Here is a 21,778-nt window from a genome sequence, read left to right as displayed (position 1 = left end):
CCTCGGCCAAGGACAAGGCCTCCTGCATGTCTCCCCAGCCTGGTGAGTTCTGAAGCCTCCAGTGATAATCCATGGCAAGAAGCCTCCAGTGATAATCCATGGCACGAAGCCTCCAGTGATGATCCATGGCACGAAGCCTCCAGTGATGATCCATGGCACGAAGCCTCCAGTGGTGATACATGGCAAGAAGCCTCCAGTGATGATCCATGGCACGAAGCCTCCAGTGATGATCCATGGCACGAAGCCTCCAGTGAGGATCCATGGCACGAAGTCTCCAGTGAGGATCCATGGCATGAGGCCTCCAACAAAGGACGTCAGTCCGGAGCCTCCAGCGACGCCCTCTAGTCCGGAGCCTCCAGCGACACCCTCTAGTCCGGAGCCTCCAGCGACGCCCTCTAGTCCGGAGCAGCCAGCGACGCCCTCCAGTCCGGAGCAGCCAAAGTCGTCCGTCAGTCAGGAGCTGCCGGAGTCGTCCGTCAGTCAGGAGCTGCCGGAACCGTCCATCAGTCAGGAGCTGCCGGAGCCGCCTGTCACTCCGGCGCTGCCGGAGCCGCCCTTCACTCTGGCGCTGCCGGAGTCTCCCGCCTGTTCGGCGCTGCCGGAGTCTCCCATCTATTCGGGGCCCGCTGCAAGGGTCCCCAGTCCAAGGGCGGTGGCGAGGGTCGCCGCTCCAAAGGCGACACCTAAGCGGGCAAAGACTATGGTGGAGTGGGGTCCACGTCCCGCGCCAGAGCCGCCACCGCGGACAGACGCCCACCCAGACCCTCCCCTATAGGTTCAGGTTTTGCGGCCGGAGTCTGCACCTTTGGGGGGGGGGGGGTACTGTCACGTTCTGACCTTAGTATATTTTTTATGTCTTTGTGTTAGGTTGGTCAGGGCGTGAGTTGGGGTGGGCAGTCTATGTTCTTTTTTCTAGGTTGTTTGTTTTCTATGTGTTTGGCCTGGTGTGGTTCCCAATCAGAGGCAGCTGTTTATCGTTGTCTCTGATTGGGAGCCATATTTAGGTAGCCTGTTTTGTGTGTTGTGGGTGGTTGTTTCCGTTTCAGTGTTTTCACCATTCGGGACTGTTTCGGTTTTCATTTTGATTCTCTTGTTCTTTTTGTATTTTGTATTCATTCTATTAAAAGATATTATGGATACGTACCACGCTGCACATTGGTCCGATATTTCCTACTCCTCCTCAGACGAAGAGGACGAAAGCCGTTACACACACACACACACACACACACACACACACACACACACACACACACACACACACACACACACACACACACACACACACACACACACACACACACACACACACACACACACACACACTCCAGCTGAGCTGCAGGGTCTGCACAGTGCACACTGATACCGGACTAAACAAAGCCTGGACAGCCATTGAAATCCTCTTGCACTTGATCATGAGAGAAATGCTTTTTTTCTTTTTTTTGGCTGACCCCGTCAGACGTCCTCTCGGTCACAGAGCCATGGTCTGTCCAGCTGGAAGCGTGCTTTAGCATAATAGGCAGTAAATCCTTGTGAATGGGGACCCCTCGGAGCTCACCTCTCAGAGCAGATCCACAGAGAGCAGGAGCATGGAGATGCCAACAGATGGGTCAGACAGACACACAGGCCCCTACCAGGCAGGAAGCGGAGGGGCGGGGAGACCCTCCTCCCTAACAAATGCCCAGCCACACACTCACACTACCCAAAGGCACTGGCTGCTTGACAGAAAGTCAGAGGCCTGCAGGTTTTCAGACATATGTAATGGCGACGAAATGAAGAGTATATTAAACACAATGCATTATGTACAGAGGTTCAGGATCCTAAGAAATACTATTAAAATGAGTCAGCAGTCAGCGAGCCTTGAGCTGCGACAGTCATGACAGGCAGTTGTGGTGGTGGGGGGTGGGCTCACCTCGAAGCAGTAGTCCTGGCCCAGGATGCTGCCGTGCACCGGTTTGATCAACACCTCGTCCTCCATGCTGAGATCTAAAGCTTCTACTGCACTGCTGGGGCTGAGCAACGACTCGTGAGACCGCGATTCCTTCAGCCTCGGCATCAGATGGGATCTGGGGGAGAAGAGGAAGAGACACGGTCAGTCAGTCACACACATACAATGTGTCAACGCAGGCAACAGCCAGTGCGATGTCCCACACTGAGAGAGGAGGGCTGGGGGAGGCATGTGAACCAAAACCAGACTGGTGTTGTGGGTACACCCTGTCAGATAACACGGGATCTGGCTCTATGGGGTTGGCATGACTGGGCTCTCTAGTCTCTCCCAGCTGGTAGCTCTTCTGCTTGGACGTCTTTTTGATGGTATGGCAGGTGGGGACGCTGCTCCAACGCCACGCTTTAAAGTGCCTCTGGCAAATGGCAGAGCACAGCTGCAGAAACAGGGAGGTTGCATTCTTACTGGTCACTTAGTCACGGATAGTAGGAGTGGGAGAAGAAGACCAACATCATGACCGTTAAAGGTGAACGGCAATAACACAGCTCAAGAGAACAATTGATATCCTTGAAGTGAAAGAAGCCAAGAAAGCCATACTACCCCCAGTAAAATATACTACCCACAATAAAACATACTACCATACTACCCACAGTAAAACATACTACCCACGGTAAAACACCACCCACAGTAGAGCATACGGCCATACTACTCACAGTAAAACGAAACTACCCACAATAAAACATACTACACCACAGTAAAACATACTACCCCCAGTAAGACATACTCCCCACAGTAAACATACTACCCCCAGTAAAACATACTACACCACAGTAAGCCATACAACCCACAGTAAAATATACTACAATACAACGCACAATAAAATATACTACCATACTACCCACAGTAAACATACTACCCCCAGTAAAACATACTACCCACAGTAAAATATACTACTATACTATCTACAGTGAAACATACTACCCATGGTAAAACATACTACCCATGGTAAAACATACTACCCATGGTAAAACATACTACAGTACCATACTACCCACAGTAAGCCATACTACCCACAGTAAAACATGAGAGCGGATACAGATAAAAATATTTGTGCAACCAAGTAATTTCAAGGGTTCCTTTTAGTTTTATTGGTTCCATATATGAATTGTACGTAAAAATCATAGCATCCGTAATACACGCTCCGTCTTCAATCCACAACTCAACTGTATTTTAATGACTGAAAAAGACAAAAAGCCAATTAAGTCTCACAGATAATATAGACAGAGAGAGTAGAATACTTTTTTTGCCCCTACAGTACATGTTCATCTTTTCAGTTGTTCTGTAAGTGGTGTTGGTTAACACATGCACACTACAATCAATGTCTAGGAGGATAAGCAGGGCAATTAAGCACCTGCTGGGCGGCAAACAGATATCTGCTGACTCATCGCTCCCCTGGCTCTCCATTGGCTGCATGAATTAAACATGGCTCTACTTCCTGCCTCAGGGGATGAGTCTGGAAAAAATCCTCAGGTAATGAATTTGTCGCCGTATTCTCTAGCTCAACTTATCAGTGTGGGGACAGAGTGAGAGACTGAGAACGATACAGAGAGATAGGCATAACTGGCAGAGCTGAATGGACTAATATAAACCTTCCTCTCTGAGAAGCTAGATCCCTTACGAGAAAACTTTTAGCATGTCGGTAACATTTTAAAATGGAAAGCTCTGGATGGATTTTGTTCTTGGTGACTATCTTGCAAATGTGAGTTTAAAGTCGCTGACAATAAGTCTAAATGAAATTAAACAAATAGACAGTTGCACTAGTGCCCATGCAATACTGGTATAGTGGTCTTTGAATAGTAATGGGTCGGTTTCCATAATATGGGATCAATGATATACATTTTTATAAGCATATTTCTAGTCAATGGCAAACAAGCTTCAGGATTTCTAGACCAAACTCCACGGCAGTAGGCTAGCTCTGTAACTCATGTTGCAGTCTGTTAATGCACTGTGCTGACAACTTTTCAGATTTTTAATTCACTTATTGAGAGAGAGATTCATGCTCGTCTGATGGCAGCTATTCAACTTGCGTTCTGTGGCTCAGCATTTACCTAATGATCGTATCAATGCCACTGCAGGCTGTTGGGGGCCAAGCACACACACAAGGCCATTATGTAATGAAATTAGCATTGTTTCAATTAACTCATCGGACCATTGGTCTTAAAGGATACAAGGTGTAAGCAGGGCCAGGACCGCTTAGATTTTTTTCATATCCCCTGCCCCCTAAAACAACCCGTTTCCGGCACACCATCATTTTCAGTAAACAAATCTGTGCACCAAGATGCAATTCGATGAGTGGTACATTTACTGTTGCAGAAAAAGCCATAATACTGTTTGCCATGTGGCATAGGCTACAGATGATTTCCACACATGGGGAACATTTGCTAGCAGGGCCCGAAAAAAAAATATGCCTTTTAAAAACAAACAATAGCCCAGGTCAATGAAGCGACACACACACACACACACAGAGTGTACGATATTAGGAAAAAATGTATATACATTACCAGTCAAAAATTTGGACACCGCTACTCATTCAAGGGTTTTTCTGTATTTTTATTATTTTCTACATTGTAGAATAATAGTGAAGACATCAAAACTATGAAATAACACATGTAGTAACCATGTATTAACCAAAAATTGTTTAACAAATCAAAATATATTTCAGATTTCAGATTCTTCAAAGTTGCCACCCTTTGCCTTGATGGCAGCTTTGCACACGCTTGGGATTCTCTCAACCAGCTTCATGAGGTAGTCACCTGGAATGCATTTCAATTAACTAAGTTAATTTGTAGAATTTATTTCCATCTTAATGCATTTGAGCCAATCAGTTGTGTTGTGTCAAGGTAGGGGTGGTATACAGAAGATAGCCCTATTTGGTAAAAAACCAAGTCCATATTATGGCAAGAACAGCTCAAATAAGCAAAGAGAAACGACAGTCCATCATTACTTTAAGACATGAAGGTCAGTCAATCCGGAACATTTCAAGAACTTTGAAAGTTTCTTCAAGTGCAGTCACAAAAACCATCAAGTGCTATGATGAAACTGGCTCTCATGAGGACCGCAACTGGAAAGGAAGACCCAGAGTTACCTCTGCTGCAGAGGATAAGTTCATTAGAGTTAACTGCAACTCAGATTGCAGCCCAAATAAATGCTTCACAGAGTTCAAGTAACAGATACATCAACATCAACTGTTCAGAGGAGACTGTGTGAATCAGGCCTTCATGGTCGAATTGCGGCAAAGAAACCACTACTAAAAGGACACCAATAAGAAGAAGAGACTTGCTTGGGCCAAGAAACACAAGCAATGGACATTAGACTGGAGGAAATCTGTCCTTTGGTAAGATGAGTACAAATTGGAGATTTTTGGTTCCAACCGCCGTGTCTTTGTGAGAAGCAGAGTAGGTGAACGGATGATCTCCGCATGTGTGGTTCCCAATGTTAAGCATGGAGGAGAAGGTGTGATGGTGCTTTAGTGGTGACACTGTCAGTGATTTATTTTGAATTCAAAGCACACTTAACTAGCACGGCTACCACAGCATTCTGCAGTGGTACGCCATCCCATCTGGTTTGTGCTTAGTGGGACTATAATTTATTTTTCCTACAGGATAATGACCCAACACATCTCCAGGCTGTTTAAGGGCTATTTGACCAAGGAGAGTGACGGAATACTGCATCAGATGACCTGGCCTTCACAATCACACGACCTCAACCCAATTGAGATGGTTTGGGATGAGTTGGACCGCAGAGTGAAGGAAAAGCAGCCAACAAGTGCTCAGCATATGTGGGAACTCCTTTAAAACTGTTGGAAAAGCATTCCATGTGAAGCTGGTTGAGAGAATGCCAAGTGTGCAAAGCTGTCAAGGCAAAGGGTGGCTACTTTTGAAGAATCTAAAATATATTTTGATTTGTTTAACACTTTTTTGTTTACTACATGAGTCCATATGTGTTATTTCATAGTTTTGATGTCTTCACTATTATTCTAGAATGTATAAAATAGTAAAAATAAAGAAAAAACCTTGAATGAGCATGTGTGTCCAAACTTTTGACTGGTACTGTGTGTGTGTGCATATATCTCTCTCTATATAATTGGCTACATTAGGCTACGAAATAACCTTTCTAGTGGCCCACTGACTCACCTAATGATGAAGATGAAGCCATAGGCTTCTCATGGTGATGGCCGATGCACTCGTCGTGGCAATAGCCTATCTCAAGATGAGCTACTTTGAAAACAGTGCAGCTGTTAGCTACAAATTGGGAGTTGAGAAAACATTTTTTTTATTGGTTCTACACGCAGATTAGTCTTCTCTTTTCAGCAGTATTTGTTTGCTTTCCAAACTGTGCGTTTTTCCCACTATTGTATTTTGAAATCTGCAAAAGGCCAACCAACAGCATCCATTCAGTGCTAGCTGCGTTACTACAGATCCTGGTTCAATACCGGGCTGTGTCCTTGTCCCATCGCGCTCTAAGAGACTCCTGTGGCGGGCCGGGCGCATGCACGCTGAGACGGTCGCCAGGTGTACTGTTTCCTCCGACACATTGGTGAGGCTGGCTTTCCCGAGTCTGTACGGGAGTTGCAGCGATGGGACAAGACTAATTTCCAATTGGATATGACAAAATTGGGGAGAAAAAGATGTAAAGAAAAAAGTCAGTAATGGCATCCATTGCTAGTGTACCTATTTTTAACAGTCAAATTGCCAGGCTAAGAGCTTATAAAACCCTTTAGGGATAGTATGTCTATGGCCACAACGCAACAAGCTGTAGACTATATTTGGTACGCATGCCGCACAAACTGCAGCCTTCCTGACTGTAGGCATATACTGTAGGCATACTGCCAAAACAAAGGTAACACTTGAGTAAACAACGGATACAAAGTATATGTGGTGTGGGGTGAATTTTCCTGCCATGGTTTAGGTCCACTTGTAGAATCTATGCCAAGGTGAATTGAAGCTGTTCTGGCAGCTCATGGTGGCCAAACATCCTTTAAAAGACACTTTTTGTTGGTGTTCCCTTAATTTTTGCAGATACTTGTATGTGCTTGTAATAGAAAACTTAATCCACAGTACTTTTCTGTAAACTATTGATTCTCTGTGGGTAAATAATGCTCTCTGGTGTATTTTGAACATTGACAGTGGGCTCCTGTGGTTGGATTTTCCCCCCCTCTTGGGCCCAGCCCCTGACTCACATAATTGACCAGTCACATTTATTTCTTATGCATTTGTATTTTTTATTAAATCAGTTACCCAATCAAGTTACCCACAGGCCCCCTGCCTCCCCACCTCCCCTCATCTGATGATTAGCAGAGAGGCAGAAGGCAGTAGCAGGCAGTCTACACATTGAGAGTGGGCTACTGAGTCTTCCTGTGGTTAGCAGTTGCAGTGAAAAAATATTAAATATATACTCTATATAATATATATACACACTTTGTTTTTGTACATACATTTTTTTGCTGCATCTTGGGCCCACCACGGGCCTGGGCCATCCAGGGGCTTCCGCTGCGGTAAGCCCCTGCATTAATCCAGCCCTGTGTGTAAGTAACAATGCTGACAATGCCAGAACCATAGACGGTCAGAATCATGGATCACATGACTTTGTAAAGCACGCTACATAGTTCAAAGCTGCACGGTCTATTGTAACATACAGTTGAAGTCGGAAGTTTACATACACCTTTGCCAAATACAGTTAAACTATTTTAATCCTGGTAAAAATGCATTCCCTGTATTAGGTCAGTTGGGATCATCATTTTATTTTAAGAATGTGAAATGTCAGAATAATAGTAGAGAGAATGATTTATTTCAGCTTTTATTTCTTTCATCACATTCTCAGTGGGTCACATACACTCAATTCGTATTTGTTAGCATTGCCTTTAAATTGTTTAACTTGGGTCAAACATTTTGGGTAGCCTTCCACAAGCTTCCCACAATAAGTTTGGTGAATTTTGGCCCATTCCTCCTGACAGAGCTAGTGTAACTGAATCAGGTTTGTAGGCCTCCTTGCTCGCACACGCTTTTTCAGTTCTGCCCACAAATTTTCTATAGAATTGAGGTCAGGGCCTTGTGATGGCCACTCCAATACTGTCACGCCCTGACCTTAGAGATCCTTATTTATTCTCTATGTTTGGTTAGGTCAGGGTGTGACTCGGGTGGGAGATTCTATGTTTTCTATTTCTTTGTTGTTTTTGCCATGTGTGGTTCCCAATCAGAGGCAGCTGTCTATTGTTGTCTCTGATTGGGGATCATATATAAGTTGTGATTTTCCGTTTGGGTTTTGTGGGGAGTTATTTTCTGTTTAGCTGTTTTGTTGCCTGACAGAACTGTTCGCTTTCGTTTTCTACTTTGTTATTTTGTTGCGGTGTTCAGTTTTATTAAAAATCATGAACGCCTACCACGCTGCACCTTGGTCTCCTTCTTCAACCCACGAGAGTCGTTACAAATACCTTGACTTTGTTGTCCTTAAGCCATTTTGCCACAACTTTGGAAGTATACTTGGGGTCATTGTCCATTTGGAAGACCCATTTACAACCAAGCTTTAACTTCCTGACTGATGTCTTGAGATGTTGCTTCAATATATCCACATAATTTTCCTGCCTCATGATGCCATCTATTTTGTGAAGTGCACCAGTCCCTCCTGCAGCAAAGCACCCCCACAACATGATGCTACCACTGTGGTGGGATGGTGTTCTTCGGCTTGCAAGCATCCCCCTTTTTCCTCCAAACATAACGATGGTCATTATGGCCAAACAGTTCTATTTTTGTTTCATCAGACCAAGAGGACATTTCTCCAAAAAGTACGATCTTTGTCCCCATGTGCAGTTGCAAACTGTAGACTGTTGTTTTTAATGGTGGTTTGGGAGCAGTGGCTTCTTCCTTGCTGAGCGGCCTTTCAGGTTATGTCGATATAGGACTCATTTTACTGTGGATATAGATACTTTTGTACCCGTTTCCTCCAGTATCTTCACAAGGTCCTTTGCTGTTGTTCTGGGATTGATTTGTACTTTTCGCACCAAAGTACGTTCATCTCTAGGAGACAGAATGCGTCTCCTTCCTGAGCAGTATGACGGCTGCGTGGTCCCATGGTGTTTATACTTGCGTACTATTGTTTGTACAGATACACGTGGTACCTTCAGGCATTTGGAAATTGCTCCCAAGGATGAACCAGACTTGTGGAGGTCTACAATTTTCTTTGAGGTTTGACCCACTGGAATTGTGATACAGTGAATTATAAGTGAAATAATCTGTCTGTAAAAAATTGTGGGAAAAATTACTTGTGTCATGCACAAAGTAGATGTCCTATCCGACTTGCCAAAACTATAGTTTGTTAACAAGAAATTTGTGGAGTGGTTGAAAAAGGAGTTTTAATGACTCAACTGTACGTCCACAACTCCATAACAGCCGATTAAATTAGGTTGGACTTTCGTGTCTCTGCGACAGTAGACCTCTGATTTGAGCTAAACACATAAAAACATAAGCAAATACTACTTACAGTACTAGCACATTTAGATATTTTGATGTATGAAGGGGTCATTTATCAATAGCATATTCTACTCTAGTATTTCATGAGGTTATATGTATTGCTGTTCACCAGACAAGTGGCACTAGTGTACAGACAGGTCCAATCGCTGTCACGCCCTGACCTTAGTTCCTTTTTTATGTTTCTATTTTGGTTTGGTCAGGGCGTGAGTTGGGGTGGGCATTCTATGTTTTGTTCTATGTTTTGTATTTCTAGGTGTTTGGCCTGGTGTGGTTCTCAATCAGAGGCAGCTGTCTATCGTTGTCTCTGATTGAGAACCATACTTAGGTAGCCTCATTCCCACCTGTGCTTGGTGGGTAGTTGTTTTCTGTTTTGTGTATTGCACCTTGCAGAACTGTTTGTTTGTCGCTTTGTTGTTTTTGTTCAAGTGTTCGTATTTATTAAAAGTATTATGAATACTTACCACGCTGCACCTTGGTCCTCTTCTCCTTCTCCCGACGACATTCTTTACAATCGCTATCAACTAAAAATAATATCCAACTCTATACTGATATTGTTGTTCATGTTTAGAAACCCCAGAGATATTTTATCTGGAGAAAAAAATAAATGTATCACTGATTTTGTCACCAACATTCAAGGGATTAAGGACACAGTGCTGGCTTAGTAGTGTCCCAAATGGGAGAATCAACATTTGGAACACAGACAAATCACAGAATGTAGATGATGTCAAGCCTTATAAAGTGAAGATCCGGTGAAGCTGCCAAGGAACTGGATGGCTTATAGGAGCCTGAATTACATAACAGGAAATGACAAGGCCATTAAGCGCGGAGAAACAAGTGCCTTTGTGACTCGGCTGAGTCAAAAGGAGTGCATTACTAAACACAGAACATACTGGAGATATAATTTTTTCACATTTTTATTAGATGTGGATACAGTAACATGTCTGCATGTATACAATAGACTGGCACAGAATGAAGAATATAACTCAGTCAACACGAGCTTCAAATTTCTATGCTATAATGGTTTCAGATCCCTCTATGCTAACAACATAATGAAGAACGCTCTGTATTTTCTGCATTCAATCTTTCATTTAACTCATGGGGCCTTGCCATGTAGTTCATGCTTTCTGTCTCATTCTACTCTCATTTAGAGTGAGTAAGAGGCATAACGCTGTTTTGTAGTGTTATTACACCAGATGTAGGCTATTTCATGCAGTCTTCGGGGTTGCCAAGTAGCAACCTTTGCTGGGCGTAGCAGTATTGCATTGTACTCAAACTACAACATTAAATGCACAGTACAGCATTTCACTATCTCCCTGATGCAGTTGATTTGCCATCTGTTGTGCAGTTCCAGTCCGTTAAAGCCGTGTTACAGTTTTGACTTAAATCTGCTTGAAAAAATATGGCAAGACATGAAAATGGTTGTCTAGCAATGATCAACAACCAATTTGACAGAGCTTATAGACTTTTCAAAATAATAAATGGGCAAATATTGTACAATCCAGGTGTGCAAAGCTCTTATAGACTTAGACGCACAGCTCTAATCACTGCCAAAGGTGATTCTAACATGTATTGACTCAGAGGTGTGAATATTTATGTAAATTAGATTTTTCATTTGTCATTCTGGGGTAGTGTGTGTAGATGGGTGAGACAAAATATATTTAATCCATTTTGAATTCAGGCTGTAACACAACAAAATGTGGAATAAGTTAATGGGTATGAATAGTTTGAATGCACTGTATATCAACGTGTATCCCAACCGGCTGTGATTGGGAGTCCCATAGAACAGTGCACAATTGGCCCAGCGTTGTCCGGTTTTGGCCGGTGTAGGCCGTCATTGTAAATAAGAATTTGTTCTTGACTGACTTGCCTAGGGGGCAATAAAGGTTAAATAAAAAATAAAATGTATGTGTTTATTGTATTTTGCTGTGTTTTGCTGTGCTATACAGGGCTCATCTGGAAAAGATACCTTGGTCTCAGCATTGACGCCCTGTCAAAATAAGAATCCAGATTGCACCAAAACACAGTAAGCCAAGTTCTTTCAGTAGGCCTAACCAATGAAACATACAGTGCATTCGGAAAGCATTCAGACCCCTTGACTTTTCCACATTTTGTTACGTTAGCCTCATTCTAAATAGATTTTTCCCTCATCAATCTACACACAATACCACATAATGACAAAGATTATTATTATTACTTTTTTATGTTTGTAAGTGTACTAAGTACTTTGTTGAAGCACCTTTGGCAGTGATTACAGCCTCGAGTCTTCTTGGGTATGACGCTACAAGCTTGGCACACCTGTATTTGGGGAGTTTCTCCCATTCTTCTCTGCAGATCCTCTCAAGCTCGGTTTGGTTGGATGGGAAGCTTCGCTGCACAGCTATTTTCCGGTTCCTCCAGAGATGTTCGAATGGGTTAAAGCCCAGGCTCTGGCTGGCCACTCATGGACATTCAGAGACTTGTCCTGAAGCCCCTCCTGCGTTGTCTTGGCTGTGTGCGTAGAGTCGTTGTCCTGTTGGAAGGTGAGCCTTAGCCCCAGTCTGAGGTCCTGAGCGCTCTGGAGCAGGTTTTCATCAAGGATCTCTCTGTACCTTGATTCGTTCATCTTTCCCTCGATCCTGACTAGTCTCCCAGTCCCTGCCACTGATAAACATCTCCACAGCATGATGCTGCCACTACCATGCTTCACCGTATGGGATGATGCCAGGTTATCTCCAGACGTGACGTTTGGCATTCAGGCTAAAGAGTTCAATTTTAGTTTCATCAGACCAGAGAATCTTGTTTCTCATGGTCTGAGTCCTTTAGGTGCCTTTTGGCAAACTCTAAGCGTGCTATCATGTACCTTTTATTGAGGAGTGGCTTCCGTCTGGCCACTCTACCATAAAGGCCTGATTGGTGGAGTGCTGGAGAAATGACTATCCTTCTGGAAGGTTCTCCCATCACCACAGAGAACCTCTGTGAAAAAATAAATGATTTTAGCATTAAAAGACTCCAAAAACGGCCAATAATTTCAGGTCCAGTACCATCGTTGAGCCGCGGGTGTGAAAGATTCAGCAGACTGCTGGCATTACACATCTGGCTAAAATACTACTGTAGCTCTGCTGGATTCACTTTTATTGATAACTTGTACACCTTCTGGAAACAGAAGATACTCTATAGGAATGACGGAGTCCATCCAAATCATCTTGGCTCCTGAACTCTGTCCACGCATTCCAAGGCTGTGTTGAAACAATGACTGGTAAATGATCCAAGACCAGCTCAGTTAATCCCTACCATTGTGACAATGAGTCGTCATAATGCTGTATCAAATGTACATGATCTTAGGGGCATTGGCAAACACAATGTAAGTAATTTAATTTATGTACCCCTAATTGCACCAAATACATCTGTTTATCCTACAGTTATTGTAAGCAGTAATCATGAGCCTATAAACCAGAGTTACACTGTTAGCACTGAGGCGGTGTGCAATAGTAGGAAGACCACTTTACGCAGCTCGTCGTGCACTATCAGCTCCAATGTAAATAACATGAGGAAGTCTACCTCTGACAAGCTTCCCAGTAAAGCATTAAAAACAATCAAGCAACCCAGAAAAGTGCTAAAAAATACACCATATTAACATATGTAGCCTAAAAAACAAGGTCCATGAAGTCAATAACTTGCTTGTAACAGATGCCATTCATATTCTGACTATCTCTGAAACTCACTTATGTAATACCTTTGATGATACAGTGGTAGCAATACATGGTTATAACTTCTACCGAAAAGACAGACATGCCAACGGAGGCGGTGTTGCGGTCTATATTCAGAACCACATTCCTGTAAAGCTTAAGAGATGATCTAATGTTAAATACTGTTGAAGTAATATGGCTACAGGTTCATCTGCCTCATCTAAAGCCTATTCTTGTGGGATGCTGCTATAGACCACCAAGTGCTAACAGTCAGTATCTGGATAATGTGTGTGAAATGCTTGATAATGTATATGTGATATCAACAAAGAAGTATATTCCTTGGGTTTTTAAATATTGACTGGCTATCATCAAGATGCCCACTCAGGATTTGTTTTTAAACTGTAACCAATGCCTGCAACCTGGATCAGGTAGTCAGTCAACCTACCAGGGTAGTTACAAACAGCACAAGAATTAAATCAGCAACATGTATTTATCACATTTTTACTAACGCTGAAGATATTTGCTTTAAAGCAGTATCCAAATCCATAGGATGTAGTGATCACAATATAATAGGAAATATCTAGGAAAACAAAAGTTCCAAAGCCTGGGCCTAATATAATGTATAAGAGGTCATACAAGAAGTGTTGTAGTGATTCATATGTTGATGATGTAAAGAATATTTGCTGGTCTGTGGTGGGTAGCTACCCAAGAATAGTAAAGCCCCCTTTACTGGCTCAAATAGCCGACCAATCAGCCTGTTACCAATCCTTAGTAAACTTCTGGAAAAAATGGTGTTTGACCAGATACAATGCTATTTCACAGTAAACAAATTGACAAGAGAATTTCAGCATGCTTATAGAGGACACTCAACAAGCACAACACTTACACAAATGACTGATGATTGGCTGACAGAAATTAGTGATAAAATGACTGATCATAGTCAGCTGCTGGAAAAACTTATGTATTATGGCTTTACACCCCCTGCTATAATATGGATAAGGAGTTACTTGTCTAACAGAACACAGAGGGTATTCTTTAATGGAGCCTATCAAATATAACTCAGTTAGAATCAGGAATTCCCCAGGGTAGCTGTTTAGGCCCCTTGCTTTTTTCAATTTTTACTAACGACATGCCACTGACTGAGTAAAGCCAGAGTTTCTATGTATGCGGATGACTCAACACTATACACGTCAGCTATTACCGCGACTGAAATGACTGCAACCCTCAACAAAGAGCTACTGTTAGTTTCTGAGTGGGTGGCAAGGAATAAGTTAGCCCTAAATATTTCTAAAACTAAAAGCATTGTATTTGGAACACTCACTAAAACCTAAACCTCAACTAAATCTTGTAATAAATAATGTGGAAATTGAGCAAGTTGAGATGACTAAACTGCTTGGAGTAACACTAGATTGTAAACTGTCATGGTCAAAACATATTGATGCAGTAGTAGCTAAGATGGGGAGAAGTCTGTCTATAATAAAACGATGCTCTGCCTTCTTAACACTATCAACAAGGCAGGTCCTACAGGCCCTAGTTTTGTCGCACCTTGACCACTGTTCAGTAGTGTGGTCAAATGCCACAAAAAAGGACTTAGGAAAATTGTAATTGGCATAGAACAGGGCAGCACGGCTGGCCCTTGGATGTACACAGAGAGCTAATATTAATAATATGCATGTCAATCTCTCCTGGGGGAAAGTGGAGGAGAGATTGACTTCATCACTACTTTTATTTATGAGAGGTATTGACATGTTGAATGCACCGAGCTGTCTGTCTAAACTACTGGCACACAGCTCGGACACCCATGCACACCCCACAAGACATGCCACAAGACGTCTCTTCACAGTCCCCAAGTCCAGAACAGACTATTCGAGGCACACAGTACTACATAGAGCCATGACTACATGGAACTCTATTCCACATCAAGTAACTGACGCAAGCAGTCAAATTAGATTTTTTTTTTAACGGGGAAAAAAACACTTTATGGAACAGCGGGAACTGTGAAGCAACACAAACATTGGAACAGAAACATGCATATACACACACACACACGATAACATACGCACTATACATACACATAGATTTAGTACTGTAGATATGTGGTAGTGGTGGAGTAGGGGCCTGAGGGCACACAGTGTGTTGTGAAATCTGTGAATGTATTGTAATGTATTAAAATTGTATAAACTGCCTTAATTTTGCTGGATCCCAGGAAGAGTAGCTGCTGCTTTGGCAGCAGCAAATGGGGCTCCATAATAAATAGAAATACAAATGAAAACAAGATGCACCTGAGCTAATTTTCTAGTCTCATAGCCAACGTTCTGAATACTTATGTAAATAAAGTAATCTGTTTATTGTTTTTAATACATTTGCAAACATTTCTAAAAACCTGTTTTCGCTTTGTCATTACTGGGTATTGTGTGTAGATTGTTGAGGATTAGTTATTTTTTAAATCCATTTTAGAATAAGCTTGTAACGTAGCAAAATGTGGAAAAGGGGAATGGTCTGAATACTTTCCGAATGCACTGTAAGGCCTTCCAAACCATACCTGCTCACTTTTTTTCTTTCTTTTATCTGTATTGTTTTATTTGGTGCAAATAAATTAAACCTAAATATTAAAATTCATATCAGTTTAAATCTTGAATAAATAAATACACACTAAACTGAAGTCTTGCAAACAGCAAGCTGTTTAAAATAAGTGCTGTGACTGGGAAGACATGATATCACATTGGCTTAGAAGGGTGATGACATGTTTTCGCCTCCTTTTGGCAACTGTTCCACTGCTAAGAAGATGTTTGATTGCTTCCGGAAATTGGATGTGACAGGAGTTTGGATTTAATGAGCACCAACACTTTACTTCAGACTCCAGAATCCTTCCATTAAAAGAATGGCCTCTCTGTCTAGCGTGTGGGTGTGCGCGCCAGGCACAGAGACGCCAGCAGGCATATCACAATGCCTTTTTTACAGGCCAGTAAAACAATGCCATGGCAGAAACCATTAAAGACCTTAATATTTTCTCCAACATCCTTCTTCTCTTTTGCAGTCAGATAAGCTGTGCTGCATTAAGGGAGGTAGTGTTGGTCTGGATTCAGACCTCTATGGTCCCTGCTTCAGCTTCTTCACATGCACACGAGCTGATATTCAACATGGAGCTCCTTGTGAATTAAGATTGAGGAAAATATCTCCCCACAACTCTCTATGCATCACACACACGGGTTGAGCTGATTGCCACTTCTCTATTGAATATTTCAATAGGTTTTAGAATAGCAGCATATCTGTGGATGCCTTTCAAAGTAACATTGTTGAGATGTCATTACAGAGTGAACTACAGTGTTGTGCATCTATTCTGACACAAAGGAACACTGTGCTGCCTGGCTAAAAGCAAATGAAGAGGTCGACTAGCAGAAAATATATAATGTGACACGCCATCATTCAAAATGTCAATTATATGACTCTGTAAATGAAAACCAGAACCAGAATGACAGAGAGTAGAGCTGGGACCACAAACTGAAAGTGATTGACACCAATCACTTATAGCAGGCATTTTGCTGATATCATTCATTATGATAAGTAGCCTATGCTAGAGAAATGCAAAGTTTGGATTGAAATAATTTTTCTAGTATGGGTTATTGTTAATGGGACAATTGAAGGCTACAACCATCAAACTAGTAGTAGTAGTAGTAGTTTAAAGGATAAAAACAAAAACATTTTTTTATATAAACTTCTTCTATTTATTAATGTCGATTAATGGATTTTTGTCCATATCACCCAGCTCTAAACAGAGACTACCACATAGCATCAAAACATGAGAAACACCCTCAATGTCTATAGACAGATAATGAGATGCCGAGCCCACAAAGCCTATATGTAAATGCAGCTTGTTAAGCATCCCTAACACACTGAGATGAAGACAGTACAGTCCATTAGATGTGGCGGAATACTCACCAGACATTCTATCAGAATTCCCGGAAACAATCGGAGTGGGGAGACGGGGGCGTGGAAGAGGTGGGGGATGATGAGGGAGCCGTCTCAGAGTTCCATTTTCTGCTGAGAGCGTGGTGGTGCTCATTCAGCTTTCACAGTGGGCTGCTGCTAGCTGCTATTAGCCTTGTGCTCTCCTTCCCTCCCTCTCTCTTCCCTCCCTCCTCCACTCTTCCCACCCCTTCCCTCCCTCCCCTCCCAGTCTGTCTCCTCTGGACTCTTTATTCTAGCCCCACTGAGAGACAGCCTGCCCTACTTCCTCCCCTGCTCCTCTCCTTTAAGGGCAACTGCTTTCTCTCTCCTTCTCTCCCTCTATCTGGCTGGCGGAGGACTGCTCGGAACCGACTGTCTTGCGCTCTCTCTCTATCCCTCTCCTATCCTTCCTTCTCTCTGTCTGTGTGTACGCAGCAGAAGAAGGCTGTGTGGCGTGATGTAGCTCTGCCCCCCGCTGCCGCGTGTGTGTGTGTGTACGTACGTGCGTGCTTGCGTGTTTGTGCATGCGTGTGGTCTTTTGTCTTAGTGTCTTTGTGACAGACCGGCCTGCTCCCTGCACAGGGACCTGCCTCCGGGGGAGTAGTGAGGGGGTGCGTGCGGACAGTACAGGGAGAGGACATATGGTATGCTCTGTCAGCTTTGGGCTAATTGGTCAATCGGATCTTTTGGAGCTGTGCTCTGTTCAGAAGAATTCAGAAGCCTTGTTCATAGGCAGCATTCACTAAAGTTGTAGAGATCAAGGGTAAAGCATAAGTGGCCATTATCTTCCCTACACTGTCAGAAGAGGGACAGTCATTGACAGCCAGCTCTGAGAAGACTTTCAGTCACTGGAGGCACACGCACAATGCTACAATTAACAATATACACACTTGATAACTGTCAGGTTTTTATTGTTTCTATGACGACACTGCATAACGTAAATGGTATCTTTGCTTCCCCGGCAACTGACACTTTCCACGGATAAGTGAGCAATTTTCAGCCAATTTTATTTTCTAGACTTCACAATATATTTTTTTCTCCTTTCACACAAATTATTGTGTCTCTGGAGTCTTACATGGAAGTGAGCGCAGATTTGAGCCACACAACTATTTCTGACACATTGCTCGCGTCACCACAGAATTCTGGTACCTTGAGGGCTTTCTGCTTACCTTCCACATTAAAACTTTGAGTACTCCAGAGGAGGCTAATATAGATAGGTTGCTAAGTAGTACTATATTAAAGGTGGCATAATGTAAAAACATATAAAAACAAAGACCTCTTAGTAAAGAATAGGAGAGATGGAGAAATCACAGCCTAAAACCAGGACTGATAGTCCTACAAGGTGATCATCTCCTGCTTAACGGCCCTGTAACGATTAGCTACCCAATTACAGGTAAGGACTAAATACTCACACAGAACGAATAAGTATGTGCGTGAATGCGTGCGTGTGTGAAACGATGAACCACACCGAACGGTTAAGGATTGGGTTAAGCTCTCATTTAAATCAAATAAATCCAAAGTAACAAGACAGGGGCTTTGTGCCGATGAGTGGGATTCACTGCCGTAAGCATTATAGCTTACCACTTCCATTGGCTGGTCAGATCACTGCTCAGTCAGGACAGTGGCCTCTGGTAGTTCTGCATCAGCATATACTGTAACCTTCAGCATCAACAACATCACCACTACAACTGTCCTGACCTGTAACCTTCAGCATCAACAACATCACCACTACAACTGTCCTGACCTGTAACCTTCAGCATCAACAACATCACCACTACAACTGTCCTGACCTGTAACCTTCAGCATCAACAACATCACCACTACAACTGTCCTGACCTGTAACCTTCAGCATCAACAACATCACCACTACAACTGTCCTGATCTGTAACCTTCAGCATCAACAACATCACCACCACAACTGTCCTGATCTGTAACCTTCAGCATCAACAACATCACCACTACAACTGTCCTGACCTGTAACCTTCAGCATCACCAACACAACACTGTCCTGACTTGCACCCATTATGATGTCATCTCCAGTAGCTCAGCGTGACATTTCTGGGCTAGTGGGATTGACAAAAATCTGTCTTGCAGCACACAGAATCCTGTTTCTCTGCAGTCATTGGGATTTGATTCTCAACAAACGTGTGCTTAATGTCAGGACATAACACTGATGGGAAACCCGGTACAGCACCACCAGTGTAATCAATCAACAATGCCGTCTCCTCCTGGCATGGTGTTTGCTGCTGGCCCTGGAAGGCTCGGAGTCTGATAGGAATAGAGCGGGCTGCATTAACATGCAACATGTCTGTCAGTGAGAAGATCTCAGAGTCATTTCCCAGTGTTGAGAAGGAACAGAGACATGACATGATGACAGCCTCTGTCAAGCAGTAGCTCCCCTTCCCGCCCTCTTCCTGCTCCTGACAGCAGTTACCGTATAGGCATGCAATATTAAGTTGCTCTGCTCCAAGCCCATTGAGCACAGTCATGATGCCAGGAACATTTGGCGGAAGGTCTCGGAAAGAGCCAGTTCAAAATCAAATACACTTAAACAAGGACCAAACGTACGGCCTGTATTCAAGCCAGCTGTATGTTATAAGTACAGTAGCTATTAAATACAATGCATTTGCTGTAAAAGTTCAAATGTGGAATTTGACCTGACATTTGGAAAAAGACTGGTGTTAGGTGTTCTTTTATGGCTTCAACAGTGAGTGGGTGTGGAGAAAAGCATTGGTCTAGACAGTAGGGATACAATGGGTTATTTTCCTTAAGGGTGTTTTTTTTTCTCTGAATGAAGGCTCTTGCAAGTCTTATCAATCTCTGAAAATTAAATGCCCTATATAAAGGCTACATACTGTATTGACAGAATAGGTTCTTCAATGATTTTTGTATATCTGTGAATGTTGCTTATTTTTGGAATGTTGTTTTGTGTGGGTTAAAAACTCTGACCAATAAGAAATTGTTAGCTGATGATTGCATGATAAGCCTCCAGCTCCAGCTCCTCCAGCTGAAATTGTATTTGAGACAAATATGTTTGATAACAGATGCACCAGACTGAGTGAAAGGGCATACCTTATTATTCACTCTCAAATCACAGGCTAGTAAGCTTTTATACAGACTCATGAAATAACCTTTATCGGAATAAATAATCACATTTGAAATTAAAGATGGAAGGGAGATATGACATAAGTTTGTGATTAGACAACCCTAATGGAAGTGTATGGATCCAGTCATGAGGCATTTATAAGTTGTATTATTCAAGAATCAATAGGTAGATACCGTATATCATTCATTTAAATGACCATTGAAAAGCAGGAAATCGTACAGATTTGGACTTTAATAATAGGCTATCCTACAAGAAGAGCAATTCCCTCACCTTCCAGAATGGAATTCGACATGCCAGTTATCAAATTAAGCACAAATCTCTGAGACTCAAAAAGTGGCAAATATCATTCTGACAGCGGGGCCAAATCCTCATCCTGTCTTTATTATGCACCACATCCACATTGCTCATCCCTGCCTGCCTGGGACTACTGCCAGTAAATACCTGAGTGATATTAAAACAGTCAAGATGCCTCTGAGGACATACAGTACAATATTGATTGATCTATTTAGTGCATTTCCTGGGTAAAGTTATGAGTCTACTTATTTGGTTTCCGAATCAGTGGGCTATATATTTATAGTGTAGAATGCATGGTCAGTCATTGAGTCATTGGGTGAGCGAGCCAGTCAGTCAGTCATTGAGACAGCCAGTCAGTCAGTCATTGAGACAGCCAGCCAGTCAGTCATTGAGACAGCCAGCCAGTCAGTCATTGAGACAGCCAGCCAGTCAGTCAGTCATTGAGACAGCCAGCCAGTCAGTCAGTCATTGAGACAGCCAGCCAGTCAGAGACAGCCAGCCAGTAAGTCAGTCATTGAGCCAGCCAGTAAGTCAGTCATTGAGCCAGCCAGTCAGTCATTGAGCCAGCCAGCCAGCCAGTCAGTCAGTGAGTCAGTCAGCCAGGAGGCCAGCCATTGAGCCAGCCAGCCAGTCAGTCATTGAGCCAGCCAGCCAGCCAGTCATTGAGCCAGCCAGTCAGTCAGTCATTGAGCCAGCCAGCCAGTCAGTCATTGAGCCAGCCAGCCAGTCAGTCAGTAAGCCAGCCAGCCAGTCAGTCATTGAGCCAGCCAGCCAGTCATTGAACCAGCCAGTCAGCCAGCCAGTCATTGAGCAAGCCAGTCAGTCAGCCAGCCAGTCATTGAGCCAGCCAGCCAGCCAGTCAGTCATTGAGCCAGCCAGTCATTGAGCCAGCCAGTCAGTCAGTCATTGAGCCAGCCAGCCAGTCAGTCAGTCATTGAGCTAGCCAGCCAGCCAGTCAGTCATTGAGCTAGCCAGCCAGCCAGTCAGTCATTGAGCCAGCCAGTCATTGAGCCAGCCAGTCATTGAGCCAGCCAGTCAGTCAGTCATTGAGCCAGCCAGTCAGTCAGTCATTGAGCCAGCCAGCCAGCCTGTCAGTCATTGCCATTGAGCTAGCCAGTAAGTCAGTCATTGAGCCAGCTAGCCAGCCAGCCAGTCATTGAGCCTGCCTGCCAGTCAGTCAGTCATTGAGCCAGCCACTGAGTCAGTCATTGAGCCAGGCAGCCAGCCAGTCAGCCAGTCAGTCATTGAGCCAGCCAGCCAGCTAGTCAGTCATTGAGCCAGCCAGCCAGCCAGTCAT

General features: G+C 43.3%; 1 protein-coding gene across 1 annotated transcript in view; it reads right to left on the bottom strand.

Moving 5' to 3' along the window:
• LOC120053949 (disabled homolog 2-interacting protein-like) overlaps nt 1-21,778 on the bottom strand; it is a 71,507-nt gene that overhangs the window by 27,936 nt on the left and 21,793 nt on the right. The window contains exon 4 of the mRNA XM_039001281.1: nt 1,910-2,063. Within this exon, the coding sequence (XP_038857209.1) occupies nt 1,910-2,063 (154 nt within the window). The remainder of the gene's footprint in view (nt 1-1,909; nt 2,064-21,778) is intronic.

Source organism: Salvelinus namaycush, chromosome 1, assembly GCF_016432855.1.
Source record: "Salvelinus namaycush isolate Seneca chromosome 1, SaNama_1.0, whole genome shotgun sequence".
NCBI lineage: Eukaryota > Metazoa > Chordata > Actinopteri > Salmoniformes > Salmonidae > Salvelinus > Salvelinus namaycush.
Note: the sequence above shows the minus strand (reverse complement) of the source record. Positions and strands in the feature narration are given on the sequence as shown.